Below are 20,606 nucleotides of genomic sequence, written 5' to 3' on the forward strand. Positions count from 1 at the left end.
ACAAGTACTTTCTATTCTGTGTGTGTGTGTGTGTGTGTGTGTGTGTGTGTGTGTGTGTGTGTGTGTGTGTGTGTGTGTGCGTGCGCGCGCCTTACGTAACAATGCCGGAGCTTTGAGCAGTTAGCACTTTGGGCTGAACACCCACTGTGTGGACCCAGATGGAGCAGCGCGTTGCTTCACTTCAGACCCAGCTCCGGAACTGCAAGGCGCCAACACCGCCCCTCCAACACCGCAGACCACCACGCAGGTCATGTTACATCAGGAAAGTCTGTTCACGGGGGGCACATCGCTGCTCCACTAAGCGGTGGCTCATTAATGAGAGAACTTTCTTTTTTTTTTTTTGGGGGGGGGGGGGGGGGGGGCATTTTCTGTGAATTTTTACACCATAGCTGTTAATTTTCCCACACCTCCCACACCCTGTCTCTCATCCAGTTCCTAGAAAGAACAATACGTCACTGTTCAGGACCCAAAATGGCACTTTTTCAGGTTTTTTTTTTTTTTTTTTTTTTTTTTTACATGAACCACAATTTATAAATTATACAACCTCATTAAACGTCCCCTCGTTATTAGTGGGATAGACAGATAGATAGATAGATAGATAGATAGACAGATAGATAGATAGCTTCATGTGTGGGTGTAATGGCAGTCAGTGCGAGGTGGCTGTGCGACCTTTGCTTTGTGGTCTGATCATTTTGTTGTAAAGCAGCAGTTGTCACATCAGTTTGAAGTGTCGTTAAAATTGCTCCCGACACGAACGCGTCCTGAATCTCTCCCCATGAAAAGAAAAGCTTTCTCGGTGCACTTAAGAGGCGCCACCGCACTCCGAGAGGCACTCGACGAATACGGGCCGCTCGGTCTGAAATCATCTTTAAGGCCGCTGCAGACGTGGAGCGTAATGGATCGCTCTTCTGACAGCCGTCGTAACGGATGGGAGCGGAAACACCAGCTGAGTTTAAGTGACTTGATGTTTTCTCTCATGGTCTATGATTCATTTACTGCCAACTACACTGGCAGTAGGAATAACTAGACTTTGATACACTCATCTTAAAATTCACAATTCAAAAACAAGCTTCAGGTGATCAAACAATTCGTCGGTGTAAAAGATTTTAAGTTGCCTTCTAATCATGTATTATATAACTTAATACAATATATCGCTTTGTTATAGCAAGTAAATCGATTTTTCAGAGAAAAAAAATCCTTCTAATATTGTGAATAATCTTGTGTGAAGCTGTATATTATTACGCTGAGGTTATTTTGTGTGACCTGAACTAATGTTTCATATAATCCAGCATGAAGAGCAATGCATTTCCTGGATTTTCACACTTTTCTAACAGTGAGAATGAAGGTCCGATGCACCTGTAGAAATACTCTGATTGTTTTAATTTGGTTTATAATGACAGAGTTGGTTGGGCTCATGGGAAATGTGCACAAATCAATCTATTCTGCCAGTAAGTGTGAGTATGTGTTGGTCAACTCCCAAAACCGAACAATAGCTCACTGCAAAGCAAATAATCACAGGATAAATAACTCCTACAGATCTTTTGTTGGTCCGGTTGACTGAGATCATTTAATATCAACCAAGCAGGGAAAACACACTGCGGTTGAGGTCGCACAAGGTCATAGATGAATGAAGCAAAGAAAATAAAGAAAGTCTGACTTTTTCCTCACAATGATGAACAAGCAGCGTCTGAGTCTCTTTGCTCTATGATGAACATAAAGACACGGACTCTTCCTTACAGACACAGAATGCAGCATTCAGGGCTTCATTTCTGACAAATCTGCTCTGTATGTCATCCTCCACCAATCAACTTCCTCTCCTGTCATCCGTATCTCAATCTCACTTTGCTGCACTTGTCAAAAGACGTAGAAAAGCCAGAAAGTGGCAGGGATGATTTTCCTTTTAGATTACAGCCAATATCTGCCACACCACAGCTCAGGAAACTGCATTTAGAGTGGCTCATCCCAAAGGGAATGTATATGGAAGTCTGAATTTTGTTTCCCTGCGTCCTTGTCTACTTTGCATTATTAAATCTATAATATCTCCCTCTCTGGCATGAAACAGGGTGATTAGTGGCTGTATCTTATATCTGCTGGTGCTGAGAATCACATTAGGTAAAGTACACAGCTTAAGTAGGAATGATAAATAAAATAAGGGATGAGACAGCGTGTAGGCATATTTTAGGAATCGGTGTTCACAGCTAGAGACGAAATGCTAAGTGGCTCTAAATGAGATCAAACTGGAGCGCGCATGATGTCATTTTCCTGCAAAGTTTCCTCTGAACCGAAGCCCGGCAATCACGTTGAAATCAGCATGATGACGGCAGCTGTTAGCCGCTCCGGCATTTCAACGAGCCGCTGGCTGCCGGTCAAGTGAACCGAGCTGCCTCCGGTCCGTCCTGACATTGTCTGCCTGTCAGTCAGGAAACCGCAGGATGCTTTTTCTCTCAGACCCTCCTGCCACGGAGGCAGGGCAGCACGCAGAGGCTGCGGCTCAGGTTTCATTCAGCTGCCTGCATGCAGGCTGAACGTGGGAAGATAAAGGGAGTCGACAGTGTGTCTGATACTTAAGCCTCTTACAGGAGGTCCATTATATTCCTGCGTGATGGAAAGAATCCGGCAGCAGTTGTCTATTTGTGCTCCTTCGGTTTTAAATGATTGCGGTATTATCCTGGTTTCGACAGAAGGCATTTCAGACGATAAATGTTTGATGCTGAAATGATAGATCTAGGCTTTGGAATCCGCTCCAGCACAGACAGTGTCAGGAAAACTGCATCATGAAGTATCATGTTGGTTCTGACTGAATGACACTGGTTCTGATCCTATGCTGATGGGTTCCCACGGTGGGTCCAGGACCTCTGATGGCTCAGTGCCAGATCGGAATCAGACGAAGGAATCAGGTGGTTTTCTGAGGAGCAGCCAAAAGACTAAGGCTCCATTTACATGACAATGTTTTCAAGTGAACATGAAAAAACTTTCATTGCATTTTGGTTGAAAACACAGGTTTCTGAAAACTTTCAGGCTCCGTGTAGATGGCAGATATGCTGCGACTGCACATGTTCAGTAGATGGACAGCAAGAACAATGTTTCCCTCCAGAGTGTCATGATTCCCAGTCCACATTTTCCTGGACCTGGTAGTGTTGGTGTTCTGTCCATATGAATATTTTTGTTCTCCATTGTTAATGTTCAGAGTGTATTCTCTGCAGCATGTGTGTTTGTAGTTTCATCACCACAACAAACCGCACCAACTGGTATCCGTTTTAAAATTGGTGATGTGTAAATGCAAAACGGTAAAAAAGTTGCTTTTCTCTGTAAATGTGGTGAACAGAGTCAAAGGCTTCATTTGCACAAGAGCGCACTCAAATAAAGACATCAAACTTTTATTGTTACCTGGATGTCCGTGTATTTAACAGTGGCTTTTGGAATGACTGAAAACTGAACTTTTTAAAACGCTCAGTCTGTGGAAAGAGGGAAAACTAAATTCTTCTGAAACGCCTGTGCTGCGCATGCTCTCTGTTGCACTGGCACCTTGTCCCTTGTTACTATCCATCCATCCATCCATCCATTTTCTACCGCTTATCTGGGGCCGGGTCAGGCAGCCGGACAGCAGTCTCAGCAGGGATGCCCAGACTTCTCTCCCCAGACACTTCTCTCCCCTTCTGTCCCCAGACACTTCCTCCAGCTCCTCTGGGAGGATCCCAAGGCATTCCCAGGCCAGCTGCAAGACATAGTCTCTTCAGCATGTCCTGGGTCTTCCCCGGGGTCTCCTCCCGGTGGGAAATGCCCGGAACACCTCCCCAGGGAGACGTCCAGGCGTCCTTGTTACTATTTTGTGTTTAATCCCTTTGGCAGAAACAGTGGTCTCAGTCAAGACAGCAGGCCAGTTCTGCAGCAGTGGCCTGACCACGTTGTGCTGAGTCTCTAGGAGAATGTCAGTTTGGGTGACCCTGGGACTTCTCTCCACCATACAGTCACAGTGGGTGTCTTATGTCTCCACTCGAGGTTCACTTGTGATGGAGGGAGAAATGTGTATTCCTTCCCTGCTGGCATGATGTAGCTTCAGGGTGATCTGGGACACGGTCATGAAATCAAGTACAAGGAATAATGGCATACACAAGTGATCATCAACCTGGATGTGGACTGTGAGTGTACACTCAGGCTGGGAAGCATGGTATTCTATAGGGGTGAAGAGATGCTCAGCTTACGAGATGACATGAGACACAATACTGGGGTCACGAGACTAAACGAGATTTTCACTTTACCTTTAAGAAAACTAAAATGAGAAAATATATGACTGGAAAAACGGACCATTTTTATGTAACACTCACAAAATAATACTGGCAAATTTTGTGCTCAGGTCAAATGAGGGGACACAGTGCAATCCAAGCGGGAATGTTCCCTTTAGAGGGACAAGCTATGAGGACTAAATGGAGGACAGGTTTAAAAGAAGAAAACTTTTTGGTTGAATAAAAGTAACTTTGAGCCTAAATGTGTTTGGAATATGAATAATTTGGGGCTTAAATGTGTCTGCATCATGAGAATGACATCAAAAGATGTAGTTCATACACCAGGCATGTAGGTGGTGCTGTAACTCTCAGAAATACACAAGAGAAGAAGACAAGGAGCACAGAGCCCCACACTCTGCTGCAAGACGCAAAACAAGAAGGTGACCTTTATGAAAAAAAAAAAAAAAAAATCAAGATTTTCTGCAGGACAATAGGAAGACGGATTTAAAAGTGGTATTTTGAGCACGTCTGGGCCGTTTTCCTGTCCGCTCGGACTGGAATTTCCCAGAAAAACTAGTCCGTTGTCCACGTTTGACAAGGTGTTAGGTGTGTGCTCACAATCTGATAGGCTTCTGCCTTGTGACAGCTGGTCAGTGAAACGAGAAATATCGTCACGATTTAATCCCGCGAGATCTAGTCACACCCCTAGAGGTCTGTATTTGCATCAAATGTGTTTCTTTGAGGAAATGTTTCCAGTTTTCAGGCGCCCACTCCACAGCCGAACATCCCTGTTGAGCGGAGCAGCACTTCAGCACCATGGAGAGCTCCAGAAGCAGAGGCTAAACACCACCCAGGTTTTGCATGAGCACAAGTAGTTTTTAGTTAGTTTTTGGACTGACTATAATTTATTGCTTCATTTCTGGTCATCTTTGCCCTTGTTATGAGCTGACTCTTGGTGAAAAAACAAAAAACAAACAAACAAAAAGACTTCAACGTTTTGAAAAAAGTCTCTGACTGCAGTACTTGATTGAAACATTTGAGGATCTGCTGCCTCTCACTCCTTCCTCATTTATCTGCTCCCACCGTGCCAGATATGCATTTACAGCCTCTGAATAAGTTAGCTTACTTTTCTAAAAACCTGTTTGTAATTAATTTCTGTTTTTTGTTGCTGCTGCTTCTCAGTTTCTTTCCAGAACAGGTGTTATGCTGAGTTCTGCACGGCTGCTTAAAACTGCATCCCTCTCGCGGGAGCATGAGCATGAGCAACAGAGCTTAGCTTATTTTATCATTTTAATGAGCCCTATACATGAATTACATTAATTTATGAAAAAGCTTATTTTAATAAATCAAACTGAACTCTGCTTGCTCCTTTGTTGTATTTGACAGGATGAGCCCACTCTCATGAAGACGCCCCATGTGAGAAGATACCATTAATTTGTAGAGTCTGTATTTTACTCACAGGGCTCATAATGCTAAATAAAGCTGTATTTAATATATGACCACAAACTTAATAACACACCGACACCCTGGGGTACACTCTGGGGTGTTTGTGACAGTAGTCTCTGGGTGAGCATGATGACACTGCAGTTTGTGGGTTTCTGCTTCTTCTACACAGCAGCCGCAGATCAATGTAGTGTTTCAAGCTTTGAGTTTATTTTACAACATTTTGAAAATTATGTCCATTCACACGGAAAAAGTAGAAATGCTAAAAATTATGTAGTTAGCATGCTGAACCACTAATGGGTGTGTGTAGTGTGCTTATGTGAAGAAAAATACACTCTAAACATTAATAATGGGGGAACATGGACATTCGTATGGACATATGACAGACGAGTTGGATTATTTTTTTAAAAATTTCAACTTCAGAGCTGTTTTCAAAAAGTTGCATTGTCAGTGACTCCGAGTACCATTGTTGTGTTGATGAACACCCAAAATGCAATGAAAGATTTCTGTTTTCACTTAAAGTTGTTGCATAACTGGGGCATCTGTCATGAACTGGCAGCTAATTGAGTGTATTGAAACCCCTGCAGACCCAACCTGAGGGTGTAGAAGTCAGATGGATGAACAGAATATAGATGGATTATTATGACAGCATTTCTCTCAATTACAGCCATTCAAGAAAAATGCTTTCTCAAAGTACAAGATGCAAAGATTTCAATTAACAAACAAGTAAGAGAAACAACGTCTGAACTCATAATGGATTAAAATACAACTGATTGTTTTTTTCCACAGACATTAACTTTGAGAGAAAATAGCAGCATCATCTCGTTCCTGATTAACAACCAAAGAGAAATGCTCGCACAACCAGAGCGCATTAGTGTCTTAATGAACTATCTGCCACATATTCAGTTTCCATCCCATTTACACTTCTGCACAGATTACAGCCCTACAGCATTACTGTTACAGTAAATCAAACACGTCCTGTCCAAACGGGCCTGCTAGCTGTGAGCATACTGAGTGTAAGAGATGAGACAGTGGCTCGACAGACTGTCTGAGAGTTAAATAAAGACATCTGGCCACAGCGACTTATTCAGCCACAGAGGTCAGGTGAAGATCTGCTCTACAGTATATTCAATACATGCATTTTTAAAGTTTGTCTGTATATGTCTGTAGCTTTTAAAGGCTTTCAGGCCTTATTTTAGAGAATAAACAAGGTTAAAATGGTGGGGCAGCAGGTAAATTCGCCCCTTTATATTATATATATATATATAAAATGGCAGGAACAGTTGCAGAAAGTGGTAACACTTTACTTGAAGCACCCGGTATAAAACATTATACGAGTAAGTAGTTATAAACACTCATAAATGATCATAATGCTTTATAACTCACTATACAGCATAGAGTTAGGGTTAGGTCCTGATGTTATAAAGCATTGTGGTCATTTATGAGTGTTTAGAACTATAGTTACACAGTGCTCTAATATACTTCTAATGTGTTATACGGGGTGCTTAAAGTAAAGTGTTACCCAGAAAGTTTCTATTGAATTCTGCTTCATTCTATTCCTGCCGGTGCACACTCTATCTCCATCCAACTCCACTTCATTCTGTTAGGCCACACTCGATTGTATTCTATCCCATATTATTTCATTCTATTCTATTCGACTCCACTTGATCCTATTTTATTTTGCACTCTATTTCACTCTAGTCCATCACATTCTATTAAATTATTCTCTGTTTCATTGCAGTCTGTGGTATTGTGTTCTATTCCACTCCTCCTTTCCATTCTAGTCTTTTAGTTATTCTGTTCTCTTTCCCTCCATTTGAAATGAGATTGAATTACATGAGACAAAATAGAAGGAAATCAAACCTTTCTATTTGGTAACCTTTTAATCTCATATGTTCCACTAATGGACTTTATTGAATTTTGCTTTGCTTCTTTCAAATTTCAACAACTTCTATTCTATTCCCTTTGGCCCCATTTCTGCTCTTGCATTCTGCTTGTCTCCATTTTCATGTATTCTATTCTGTTCTATTGTAAAGAGTGGACCATGTCCTCCCTCCATCGCTCCTTGGACATCAATTCTCTGTCGCTACATAACTCTGTACTAGGGATGTCCCGATCCGATCACGTGAAATCGGCCCCAATCACGCGATTACAAACTCGCTCGGGATCGGAAGTTTCCTCCCAATTTGGACTCGGTTGGATACAAATGTTTATTTTTTCTTTAATTTCTTTTTTAACCCATTGAAGCCGGGACGCATTTACGGTAGTGGCGTTGTTGCGCAATTCTATCATTAAACCCGGAAGCGCTGTTGCACAGTTCTACCATTGGCGCCGGGTCTTTTTTTCTTCTTCTTTGCGCTAATCAGCTGTTTCTTGGGCAATGAAATGCATCAAACTCGCGCATATGCATAACTGATCCTGTTTCCGGGTCCAGATCGTGTTGCTGCACTGCCTCCTGACTTTGTATTGAACGTTTCTGGCCACTGCTGCACACTGAAGCATGCTTCAGCGGTAATGCGTGTCCAGCTGAGATGTATTTAGGCTTTCCGTGCTACAGAAAGATGTAATTACAGAGAAAATTTATTTATTTTCTGATTGTTATTTTTAGTCAGAGAAATGCACTGTTCTAAGTGTTGTTTTGAATTGACGTTAAGAAAATAAAAAAGGAGAACTTTTCATAAGTTTTTTAGATTTTTATAGGTAATGTACATATTTTACTATATTAGAAAAGAATCTGATCGGGACTCGGAATCGGCAGATACTCAAAATGATAGGACTCGGACTTGGTGGCAAAAAAACCTGATTGGGACATCCCTACTCTACACAACAACAAGATGCACCGTGGATGATGAAAACTCCTCTTTTAAAGGAGCTCTTCAATATTTCATTGTGTGGCAATCTTCAAAGACAGACTGAGTATTTTCAAAGTGAATGGAAGAGGAGCATGAAAGCATGGCAGGAGGTTACAGAGAGCAGGAGGTGAGACGGGAATGACTGGATTAAAGTGCTTCCAACAACTGGAGCCAAGCATTTATTTATTTTTTAACGGTAGCATCGCCTTCCTTCCCCTCTCCGCTCCGGCAGCTCAGCCGGCTTCGCTGCTATTCTGCTCTCCACACTGCTGGTTTTTCCTGATAGGATGATTTGCCACTTCATTACTAATTGATAATCGCTGGAGAGAAATGCTCATTAGCCCAAGTGCTGAATGCTGCAGCTAGCATGCTGACATTTCCAGCGTCTCTGTGAGGGCCGTGCCGATGCTGCTGAAACTCCGTGTGGTTCGATAAAAACCAAGACAGGAGTGAGTTCAAGCCACCAGCAGCAAACTGTTTAACGCATACTCAGACGTAGAACAGCATCCAGATCAGGGGCCTCATTTAAAAAACATTGCAGAGGATACATATTAAAAGTGTTAGTATGCCCATAATGCTATTTCCCGTTCTGGACACGCCCACTTTCTACCATAAATAGTCAATGCAAAGTAACTCATGAATATTCTCCCTGTTGCTCAATGGATGTTTACGATCAATTGTGGCTGCGAAGACAAGAAAATTTTAACAGAGAGGGGAGGCGGAGGAAGTGAAGAAGGTGGAGGCTGGAAAATGACATCAGGTGGTGACAGTGGAATCAGTAATGAAATAAAAAGGAGGGAATGGCAGCATGTTGTCAGCTGCAGAGAGATTTCTGGCAGAGGTGGACAAGCTGCACGGTGGTGCACGGTATCACAACTCCGGCCCGTTGTGTCCTGACTGACACTGAGCTGCAGACGCAGAGGAACCAACACTGCTATTTGTTAAGTCAGAGATGAACTCTAACAAATCAGTAAAGTCATGACGAGTGGTGTGTGACATCTGAAAATGCAGCTTAATTAAAGATGCTGCTAAAAATGAAACCTGCTGCTGTCTGGTTCTAAAAGCTTCATGGAACCTTCAGAGCCTTGAAAGTCTGACAAGAGATTAAAGGAAATGTAAGAGGTGAATCTGGCTTCAATTCTCCACCTCACCATCTGCACAGCTGGGTTCTCCTGTGTCCAAAACATTCACGTGCAAGAATTAAAACTAATATGGTGGTGAGCACATTCTCCCATCAACTTGTGCGTAAATGTGTATATATGAGGCTCCAGATAAGGGATGTTAAAAGCTACATGCATTCATTTTGTGGAATCGTTGGTTCACTTGTACAGTTTCAAACTATTGATGCACCAATACTGATACCGATACTGATGCAGCCGCCAGCTGTGAAAAGATGTTTAACTGAATGGAATTCTTCAGTAGGAAGACCTCTTTGGTTGATGACGCTCTACATAACAGGGAGAACGCACTGGACGCGGAAGCGCCGCACGCGGAAGCGCCGCACGCGGTAGCGCCGTGCACGGAGTTTCTGATCGCCTCCCATGTTAACCTCTCTGACTGCCCGCACACAACGCGCAGGGGGGCGCCGCGCGCGATGTGGCTCGCACTGTGCAGCACGCCCGCTCCGCTTCGTTCTATTTTTCATGCGAGCCGCGAGCGCCGACAGCGCCATTGGTCAAGCTGGATCAAACAGATCGGACCAGACAGGAAGTCGGAAACAGAAAAGGCAAGAGAATCTGGTCAATTTTCAAAATAAAATAAATTAGATGACGATTAGTTACGGTGTTGCTCGTCCGTCTATAATTTGTCACTTGGGTCTAATCACAAGAGAGATGGACACACACACAGACATACGCATGTACGCACCCAATCAAACAAACAAAAACACATAAATACACACACACACACACACACACACACACACAGTGACAGAGATTCACGTGATGCAGAAAAAAAGAGGACAGGAGGAGAAAAAGTCTCTCCACAGGTCACCAAAACACACACATCCATAATGGCAGAGCGAGACAGAGGGAACAAATGTGAAAACCGAGAGCAGACGGATGCAGCCGAGTGCAGTCGATGTGTGACCAGCGCAGAGAGCGCAGGCAGCAGATACGCCTCCAATACGAACAGCCAAGCGCCGGCGCAGAGACGTTCGCGGCACGCACGGCGCTTCGGCGTCCAGTGCGTTCCCTGCGTAAGGATACAACGATTCCACGTTTTTAAGAGATGATGAGAAGTACAAATACTAACCCTTAGCTCTTTTCTGATACAGAGTATCAATACAAATACAAAGCCAAAAATATACTTCACATGCAAATGATATGCAAACGCTTTGATTTGTTGTGAACCACCTCCACACAACATCACACCCTCACGATCCAGCTCGCTGTTAATGACTATCAGTCATAAAATGGCAGGAACATTAAAGATGCTGTAGTCACCAATAATAACTTGGTGTTGTTTGTTGTCTTTGTAATGAAAAAGCATACACATGCTGCAGAGAACAATATGGAGAATCTGGACTGGGAGCCATGACACTGGAGGAAAACATTGTTTTACTGAGTGTGTGCAGAAAAACTCTTTACTTCGGCCATGCGCAGCAGCAGTAACAATGTGGTGCAAACAGACACTCAAAGCGAAACAAAACTTTTCCATTTTCCCTAAAACACTGTCATGCATTCGAGGCCGCAGTTCATCAGAGAACAGATGAATCATTTCATGTGAATCAGATTTTGGAGGCCAGCAGTTAGTTTTCCAAATGAGCCTAACTAATCCAATCAGATCAGTCGTGTTTAGAAGACTCAGAATTCACTTGGTTCTCAGAGAGGAAAACTTAAACGACTGTAGACCAGCCTTCACAGCATCGACATCATGTTCTCACAACTTCCAGAAGCAGAGTGAGAAAGCTGAGCTGACTGCAGCCGCTGGATTCTCCATCCACCTGAAAGGCATGAAGAGCCGATCAGGCCACGGGTTAGAGGGCCCCTGTCCAATCAGCTGTGAGGACTTGTTCCTTGCGGTCACGCGCCGATGCCCTTTACGACACCTCTGGGCCCCTTCTGCTCTTCTGGCAGCCGGCCCTCCACCAGCTGGAATAACATTGTGTAACTGCTATTGACATATTGTGACTGGGAGACGACAGGCAGGAGCGCGCTCTCCTCCTCCGCGGTGAAATTAACGGTTCGTGACACACTGGCTGACAGCTGCACTGGAGAGTGGAAGACTTACATGTCGTCTGTATGTTTCTCCAGATGTGACGCCCGCTCTCCAAACCAGCATGCGCGTCCCATCGCTGCAGTCAGACGAAGACCGGCTCGGGCCCCGAAGCAAATGAATGAGGATTACCACTTACTTTTCATTTCTACTGCATTAATTAAATGGTCTGGGAGTCAAGTTCTCATGCAAATGACAGAGATTTTCAAGAATTGACCCTGAAGAGGGGCTTCTTGTTCTACGGAAAGTCTCATTATTCACATTTCAGCCACAGCCGGCAGCTTTTCTCCGAGGAAAAAAAAGTTTTAACAACCCTATTTTACATTATCTACTCAACACATTGTGCAACTAGCAGAAGGAGCCGCTAAAGCACTTCGTCTATGGAGTGGAAAATTCAAAAAGAGGGAGTACAAAAGGACAACGAAGGAGTGCATGCTAATTCAATTATATATGAAGTCTATCTTTGCATCACTTGGTGTCTTTTCTGCTCATTTCTTTCACAGGTCTCACCAGCAGCAAGTCATTAGGATGTGTATTGGACTGAATTCTCATTTTGGACCGAAGACACAAGATTTAACCTGAAGTGACACCAATAGAGACACGATCCTGACATCCTCCGTACCTGTTTTCAAGGATGCACCAATAAAGATACCAGAGCCGGGTCTGGAACTGTACTGAGTACTTGGAATGATGTTGATATAAATCATAAAAGAGCAAGGCGAGGATTGATCCCCGTGGGGAATCAGCCAATAGGACCCCAGCTGGAGGACACTTCAGCTTGTTTCAGCTTCACTCTGCTGTTTGACAAGCTACTTGAGCCATGAAGATCATCGCTCTGGTCTCTCCGTACACAAGGTCACCTCCTCGTCCGCTGAGATGGATTATCCAATAGAAGAGAAGCCCTGAGGTTAACGGGACTCTGCACGAGTGCCATCATCGCCATGATTGCTCCCTCAGTCACTCTACATGAGAGTGAGAGTCACACAACGCCACTGTCATGCTCCAAACTGGCTGTGAGGAGTCTCCTCTTAGGCCCTGTTTACACCGAAAACATTTCAAATGAAAATGCAAAACTAAAAAAAGTGCGTTTTCACTTGAAACGCTGTGTAAACCAGACCTATTTACACGACAGGCAAAGCGACCACATGCACACGGTAACAGGCTGTGAATAAGAAGCAGAGCCGCTGACCTTTCATCTCTCCCATGTCCAGGGTCTTCCCCAGCTGCTCCAGCAGATCGGCCCTGGCGGCGTTCTTCTTGTGCTTCTTCCCGTCGTAGTGCTGCTGAGCCATGCCGGGGTTGTTGAACCAGGCGTTGCATAGCTGGCAGTAGCGGTCCGAGTCGCGGCGCTGTCGCGGGGACGTCATGGGGGACGTTTCCGGGGAGCTCTTTACGGGGCTGGGGGATGCCTCTGCAGGATACAGCGACAAAGAAAAACACAATGAAACACTTCAATCCAGTGTTTGAGTGAATTTACACTCTCATATCAGGTCTGAGCAACTTTGATCTGTGGAACCAGTGCTTCAACATTTTCCAAGGAATTATGGTGTGTGTGTGCCTACAAACACAAGTTGTCTTTGAAAGTGTAACACTGTCCAGGAGACAGAGCACAGTGTGAGGCTTTAATGAGCGCTGATCGGCAGCGCTGATCGGCAGCGCCGCAGCGGCGACCGTGGCCTTGCCTGTGCAGCCCTCTGCATAACAAGCTGTTATCTCCATTAAACGCCTGAAGAGCGAAAACCTAAATTCTACTTGGCAAACGGAATAAAGAGCCTGCTCTTCTCGAGGCTGCCCACTTGTGCCTTCATGCATGGATGGCGGCATTAACCCCGGACGAGCGCCGCACTCCCTGACACAAAGCGGCACTATCGGCTTAATCAGTTTTAACACTCCACTGCTCGGCTCAGCCTAAGTCAACGTTTAGCATTGTCCCATTACGTTCCATTACACCAGTCAACATTTCAAAATGGCAACCGCAGCGAAAAACGGAGGGGAGGACGGCTGTATGGACTGGCGCTCCAGCGGGTCAGATCTGAGCCACGGCCACGGCGGCGGTAGGTTTTACGTTCAGCAGCTGTCCCTCAGTAACTGCCTATTATATCAGATTTAAATCTGTGACTCTGGTTACAGTGTTACCTCTCTGGCTGAGGAACGACCTGCTGGAGAGGAGCCCAACCAGAATCTCTCTCAGACTGCGGGAAAAGTAAACAACATAGTCAGAGTCCGTCGCAGCTCTTTAGACATCTCTGGCATGTGAGACAGACGCTGAAAGCACAACGCGCGCAATCAACAATAACATTCAGGCAATTATCTGCAGGAGCTCAGACTGGAGTGGCAGAATGAAAAGACTGGGAGGCTCCGAAATCTCAGAGGAGGTGAAATATTTACCGTTTGTAGCAATAACAACAAAGTCAGAGCAGAAAAAGGAGGATAATTATGACTTCCAATACAGTGAGAGGCTCTGAAGTTATTTTATGACTGTTATTAATGGAGGCTGGTTTCACAGTTTATCCTGGTGTTGGAAAGAGATGCTCAGACTTGATAATGGAGGAAGCTCCAGTCAGGGAGGAAGCTGCAGCTGCTGGGCGAAGGCACCAGGCAAAAAAAAAAAAAAAAACACATAAGATCACAATGAAATCATAGAAATAAAGGAAGCCAACAAAATGAAGAGCCAAAACAACAAAATGAAAAGACAAAGAACAATTAAAACAGGAGAATAACTAGTTAAGAAATTTAAAATGGAGCTATGAGGCTTGTAGAATAGTATATGTTGCACTTTTCCCATATTGCTATTTTGTGTCTCATATCACAGACAAATATTACATCTTGTCATCAGAAAACTCTAATGAAAACTGTTCAGGGACCTTCTCAAACAGCGGATCGCTCTGCACATCTGACGTAGAAACAAGACTTCTCTATGATGAGCAAAGGCAGTTCTTCACTGAATCACCATACAAATTAATCCACGGTTCATTTTAAGGGGTTGTAATTTTAAAGAGTAGAAAATTTTATAGATGTCACAAAATAAGTGAGTCTGAATTGAATCAATTTATTTCATGAAACAACTAAGTTTAAGTATTTACATTAGAAGTGAACATTTTATTTTTAAAAAATGTAAAAAGAAAAAGAAGTTTCTGTAATATACACAAAGGTAAGTTTGCAAACATCAGCAGCAGGTGAAAAATGGCGGCACGTCATTCTAAAGAGAAAGATGGGTAACACTTTACTTAAAGAACCCATAACACATTATAAGTAGTTATAAACACTAATAAATTATCACAATGCTTTATAATATCAATTAGGGCCAGGAGCTGGTGTTTAACCCTATGCTGTATTGTGGGTTATAAAGCATTGTGATTATTTGTTAGTGTTTATAACTACTTATAATGTGTTATACAAGAGTGCTTCAAGTGAAGTGTTAGTGAAAGATGAATCATTCATTCGTTTATTCAGAGCACTTAAAATGCATGCAATCTGAAAGATCCATCAAAAAGAAAGAAAATGAGTGTATCTAGAGAGTAACATAGAGCCTGGCATCACTGAAGCAGTAGACAAAATTAGAGCTGAATGCATCTTTGGGATGAAAAACTGGTGAATGAAAGTTTGAAACTTCAAGCTGAAGCAGCATTAAAACACCTTGAAACGGTGTGAAAACCTAAAGAGTTCCTCCTGAGAGAGAAGGACTCATTGCTGCAGAATATAGCAAACTGTATTTCACATGCAGTGAGCTTTCAGGTTCCTTTCGCTGTTTTTGGGAGTGTGTACAGAGAGAGTAAGGAAGCACAGGTCTAGAAGCTGGTTGGATGAACTGTCCATTCCGTTCTTTAATGTTTACTCAGTACAGGTTCTTCTGCAGGAAAACCACTGCAGTGCCTTCACATCCACAGCAGCCGAACCTCAGGTAAATAATTTCCCTTATTCACTCTGGAATGATCTCAGCGTGATTATAAAACCTAAGCAAAGAGCACTTCTCATCACCAGTCGGACCTCGCCCTGCTCCAGCTCGGCGTAATCTGGCTGTGATTGAATCATCTCTCCACATCAGGCTGCGGTGGAGCGGCGCGGCAATCTTTCTTCACGCTGGAGGTGAGGCTGCGGACTCCTCATTTCCAACGGGATGGCGCTGCCGCTCCATACGTAACACAGCAGGCACACCGAGGAATCAGAACCCCTTCCTCCCATTTGGTGCGTCATTAGAGCCGCACTGTTTAACAGCCTCTGTGCTTTAACTTAGGGTTGAGCTCAGTTCAGGAGGCGGGGCTCGTCCACCTCAACGACAGGCAGATGGCGGGGGTTTGATGTGGCACCTGCCGCGGAAAGGACACTTTCCTCTGAGAGAAAGCAAGGCGCAGAGGCTTTTTTTTCAGAGGAACACATGTTCTTTTGCTCCAGCTTCACTATTGTGTGTTGACACTGATGTGTGTGAAGGATTTTCTGTTGTGTTTTGTCAGAGAACCGCAGCATGAATCATCTCAATCTGTTGATCTTCATTTATTATCATCAAGTCAAGGAGGCAGAGCACAAGCCACGTTTTATAAAGGCAGCCTCGGAGCTCGTTAGTCAGAGGACTCTCACACACACACACACACACACACACACACACTGCAGCGCTTCATCGTCCTGATGGTCTCTCTGCTGCACAGACACATGGGAGGGGTCAAAGGTTTCACATCATGCTTTGAACGCAAATGGAACTCTTCAACAGAAGTTCTAAGGATGGCTTGTTCGGACTGTATCCTGGTCTCCAGCAGTCAACTGGCTCCACAGGAATAAGAGGTATAGAATAGAAGATGAGTGTGTTTTCATTTCAGGAAGGTTTTATGTTGAGGCTCCACAGGAAAGCCTGAGTCAGAACAGGCTCTGTAAAATCGCTCTGGACGGAGATGGCAGCGTTGTAGCTGCTCAGCGGTGGAGGTGGAGGCCGAACTGCACCGAAAGCCTCGTCTCTCCAGTCTTAAAAGGATTGTGCTTCAGATGGAGGCTTTCCTGTCCGTCCTCAGAGACTTTATCCTTGGCAGTAATTAGTCATATTCACATCACTTAGTGTTTGTCTCCGGGGAGATGCATGGCACTCTTGTTAGCAGCAAAGCATACATTTCAAACGGCAGCTTTACATAAACAGCTTTATTTTTCCGTTAATGCAAATACATTTTCTTTTTCTTTTTTTTTTTTATATAAATTCTACAGCAGCGTTTGTTTGGTATTTATTAAAACATGTAAGAGTGCCGCTTTTCCTTTCCTTTGTCAGCTGTCAATTCAAAACTAATTGAAATGTATTTATGCGGCTTTTATTGCGGCTGCTCGTGTGAAGATTTCTCTCATCATTGGCCAGCTCAGCTAGTCACACAAAATCCATTAAATATCACATGTACAGCATGGCAAAGCAGCAAAAACACAAAACATCCAGCATTTTAGTCTTCAGCTTCACTTTTCCCAAACCTGCGTTGTGTTAAAAAGTTAAATCCACTCCTTGCGTTGCATTTGTATGCAGACGGAGGAGGAGGAAGTGGAGCTGTTCAGCAAAGTGATAAATCTGAGGAGATGCTCTCACGCACCAAACTCTTTCCTGCAATACTTCTGGGTTTTCTTCCCCAACTGCACCACCTCCCCCACCACCCGTCTGACACCCCAACCTTTGACTGCACCTTACAGGAAACAAAACATTTCCTCCTGTCTTCGCTGCATCTCCGAGGACGCAGGCTGCGGCCGCCGCAGGGAGACATGGACAAAACATCTCCATCCCGGAGATTTATTACTGTCTGTCAAGCTCAAATCCCACAAAGCTGGAATCTGCACTGCAGACTATTGGTCCTTTCCACCTCCAGACGAAAACAAACAAAGAAACACTGCAGTTTCCCCGCAAACAGACTGCTGGACGCCTATAAGGCACGTTATGCAACCAGGCGTTAATGAGTTCAGTAACGATGCCGCGGAGGAATCATCGCCATGTCCAAGCTGTATGGAAAAAGTTAAGACATCAGCAGAAAAACTTACGCAGCAAACGCTGACAAAAACCTGCTGCCAACGGTGCTCTGAGACACTTTTTAAAAGCGCCTCCCACAGTGGAACTTTATGAAACAGTTCCATGTTCACTGGAACAGAAACTTTTTTTACAGTTAAGAGTTAACTGTAATAAACAAACTATTTTACAAAAACAAATGTCAAAGCACCCACAGAAATTCACCGAATAGACCAGATTTGTACTGTGTTGTGGTTATTAAAAAAATTAGAGAAATACTGTATAAGGCAGAAATAAAAGTAGCAGAAATGCATGTTTAATAAGCTGCTGGATCAGCACTGCTATGGAACTTCTAAAGTCAGGAAAAACAAGATTGAAGGTCGCAGAAAGGTCAAGTCATGATTACAGAAAGAAAAAAGAAAGCCGGTGCTGCGTCGCTTTCCTTCTGTCTTGTTTTGATTCCGAGCAGAGAACCCCTGCAGATTCATTTTCTTTCTGTCCTCTCATGTTTTTGCTGCTTGGAATTTGTATTTAAATCCATGCTGCATGAGATCAAAAAGGAAATTAGATGCCGTGCTGTTTTCCTTCTGCTTTATTAAGGGAAACGTGTAATTTAATAATTAAAAAAAGAAGAAAACAGTTGTACGTCTACTGATGATTATTTTGGTGATAAATATGCTCCTGATGTTTCAAAGAGCTGCAGCATGGGGGCAAAGTTCAAGTACGATTATCTTCAATCCGCATCTGGAAACAGCCAGCGCCGCAGCTTGTTTTTTGAGTCACATTATTATCCGTCGCTCTACTGGAAGAAGCGCACTTCACGTTGTTACCTGGGAACTGCAGAGATCAAACGAAGGAGCAGTTTTAATTGTTGGTTTTTATGGCTTCCATTCCAGTCTTCACTGGACCTGCTGTCAGTAGCAACACGAGCATCACGAGTTTGAAAGGATATGATAAAAACGCAAGTGGACGATTGCTGATGAAATGAGACAGAATCTGCAGGAGCCAGACAAACACTGCAGACCTGTTTCTGTTTTCTGCCAAACATTTCATCATCTCAAGTTTAATTTCTGCTGTACATTGTTTGTTTTGTTGAGTTTCCTTGCATCGTAATATACAGTCATGATGGAGGTTTTGGTGTTATTGTAGCATTCTGCAGTCACACAGACATCCAGTGGTCCCAGATGGTATCATGAGCCAAACAACAAAACTGACTGAGGCTACATTCACACTTCAGGTCTTGATGCTCAATTCTGATTTCTTTCTGAGATCTGATTTTTTTGAATGATCATTTACGCTACATTTTAAATGAGACCACCATCAGAGTGCAGTGTGAACGTGATTCGACCAGACAGTGAACGCATGCACCGAGAAAAGCGTGAGTCGAGCTGGTGGTAAATTTCTAAGATGGGCCGCTTCATGATTCTTTAATTCCAGTGCATTTATGAGCCAGACCGCGATGGGCGACCTGAAATCCGCCCAAAGCCGCAGCCACCAAACGGTGCTGGTTGGTTTCATTTCATGTAATTTAAGACCCGCCTCCTCGGAGCAATGTCTCCAGCACCCCAAGCTGCTAATCTGCTCTTCTTTTGCAGTTTATTTATAAAAATATGGTAGTAATCACTACATCACTGCACTGCTCTCACTAAAATTAAACTTTCTTTTGAGTGCTGGAATGTTTTAAGAACAAAAATACAAAGAAACTGTGTTCTAATAATTCTAATTAATCTTAGTATTTTTTTTTTACAGTGCTGCTCTCTTCTTTTTCCACATGCAGGGCCATTTATAATAATGATCGCACTGTAAAAGCACAACGTTTCTGCCATGATCGGCTCGTTTTTATGACACACTCAAGCTGAGCACAGTGTCAGCGAAAAAAAAAAAGAAAAAAATCCAGAGTGTAAATGTATTTAGGTGTGAAATAATAGGAGCCCATTAGGTAGGCTGAGAAACAGCAGGGAACCAGAAGGCAACATAAAAATACAAGAAGCCTTGAATGTCACTGTGATGATTCATGCTCTGTGAATGTAATGGAGGAGCCGCGGCCATAATGCGAACATTTTATCCACAGATTACTTCAAATCAGGTCTCCGTAAATCAGGACGGGGAAAATATATTCCCACATTAAGCTGCAGATGTTAAAGGAAGTGACATTCATGGCAGCTATTGTGCTTACGGGCCAGACGACTGGAAAGGGGCCAGAATGAGGAAAGAGCGCAGAGGAAGACCACGAGAGGAGACCAGGAAAACGCGCAAGGTCCGGATTACATAAAAGCACTAATGACAAACATTCATTCAGCCAGTTTAAGCTCTTAACAAAAAAAAAAAAAAAAAAAAAAAAAAGGAAAGAAAGAAGGAATAGAAATTGCAACATATTGCAGCACCAGCAGCTGATTGAGGGGAATGCAGATGAGCAGACGCTATGTGGGTCAGTGGGAATATTCACATTCAACACAGCCGCGACTCAGTTAAAGGGCAACCAAGGGTTATTTGTTTCCTTATAGGAGACACTGCACTGGTTTGCACGCGGTGAGGCTTTAAACATTCATTTAAACTGTCATAGGAAATTGGAGCGTCTTCCAGAGGTTTAGGAAAGCAGAACAACAGCTTACGGAGGGCTTTCCAGCAGCGAGACCGCAGATTGATGACAACGCGTTTCGGAAATGTTCGTCGTGGGTTTGAATTCAGACGTTAAGGGTGCAGACGGGTGATGTACAACATCTGTTCGGAGGGAAGGAAAAACATGAGGTGAAGTTTATGGAGTTCCCCTGCGATGCAGTCTGTTCTCCAGTGCTTTCTGTTTCTGCGGCATCATCTGTGTCGGAGCTTTTATGTGGGAACATAAAGCGGTAGGAAAAAGTGATTTTACATGACACTGACAAGAAATTCAAGTACAAGCTGTAACAAACTGCA

General features: G+C 43.6%; 1 protein-coding gene across 1 annotated transcript in view; it reads right to left on the reverse strand.

Moving 5' to 3' along the window:
* zmat4a (zinc finger, matrin-type 4a) overlaps nucleotides 1–20,606 on the reverse strand; it is a 147,318-nt gene that overhangs the window by 33,422 nt on the left and 93,290 nt on the right. The window contains 1 exon segment of the mRNA XM_030105329.1: nucleotides 12,924–13,145. Within this exon segment, the coding sequence (XP_029961189.1) occupies nucleotides 12,924–13,145 (222 nt within the window).

The sequence above is a fragment of the Salarias fasciatus genome, chromosome 12, assembly GCF_902148845.1.
Source record: "Salarias fasciatus chromosome 12, fSalaFa1.1, whole genome shotgun sequence".
NCBI classification, from domain to species: domain Eukaryota; kingdom Metazoa; phylum Chordata; class Actinopteri; order Blenniiformes; family Blenniidae; genus Salarias; species Salarias fasciatus.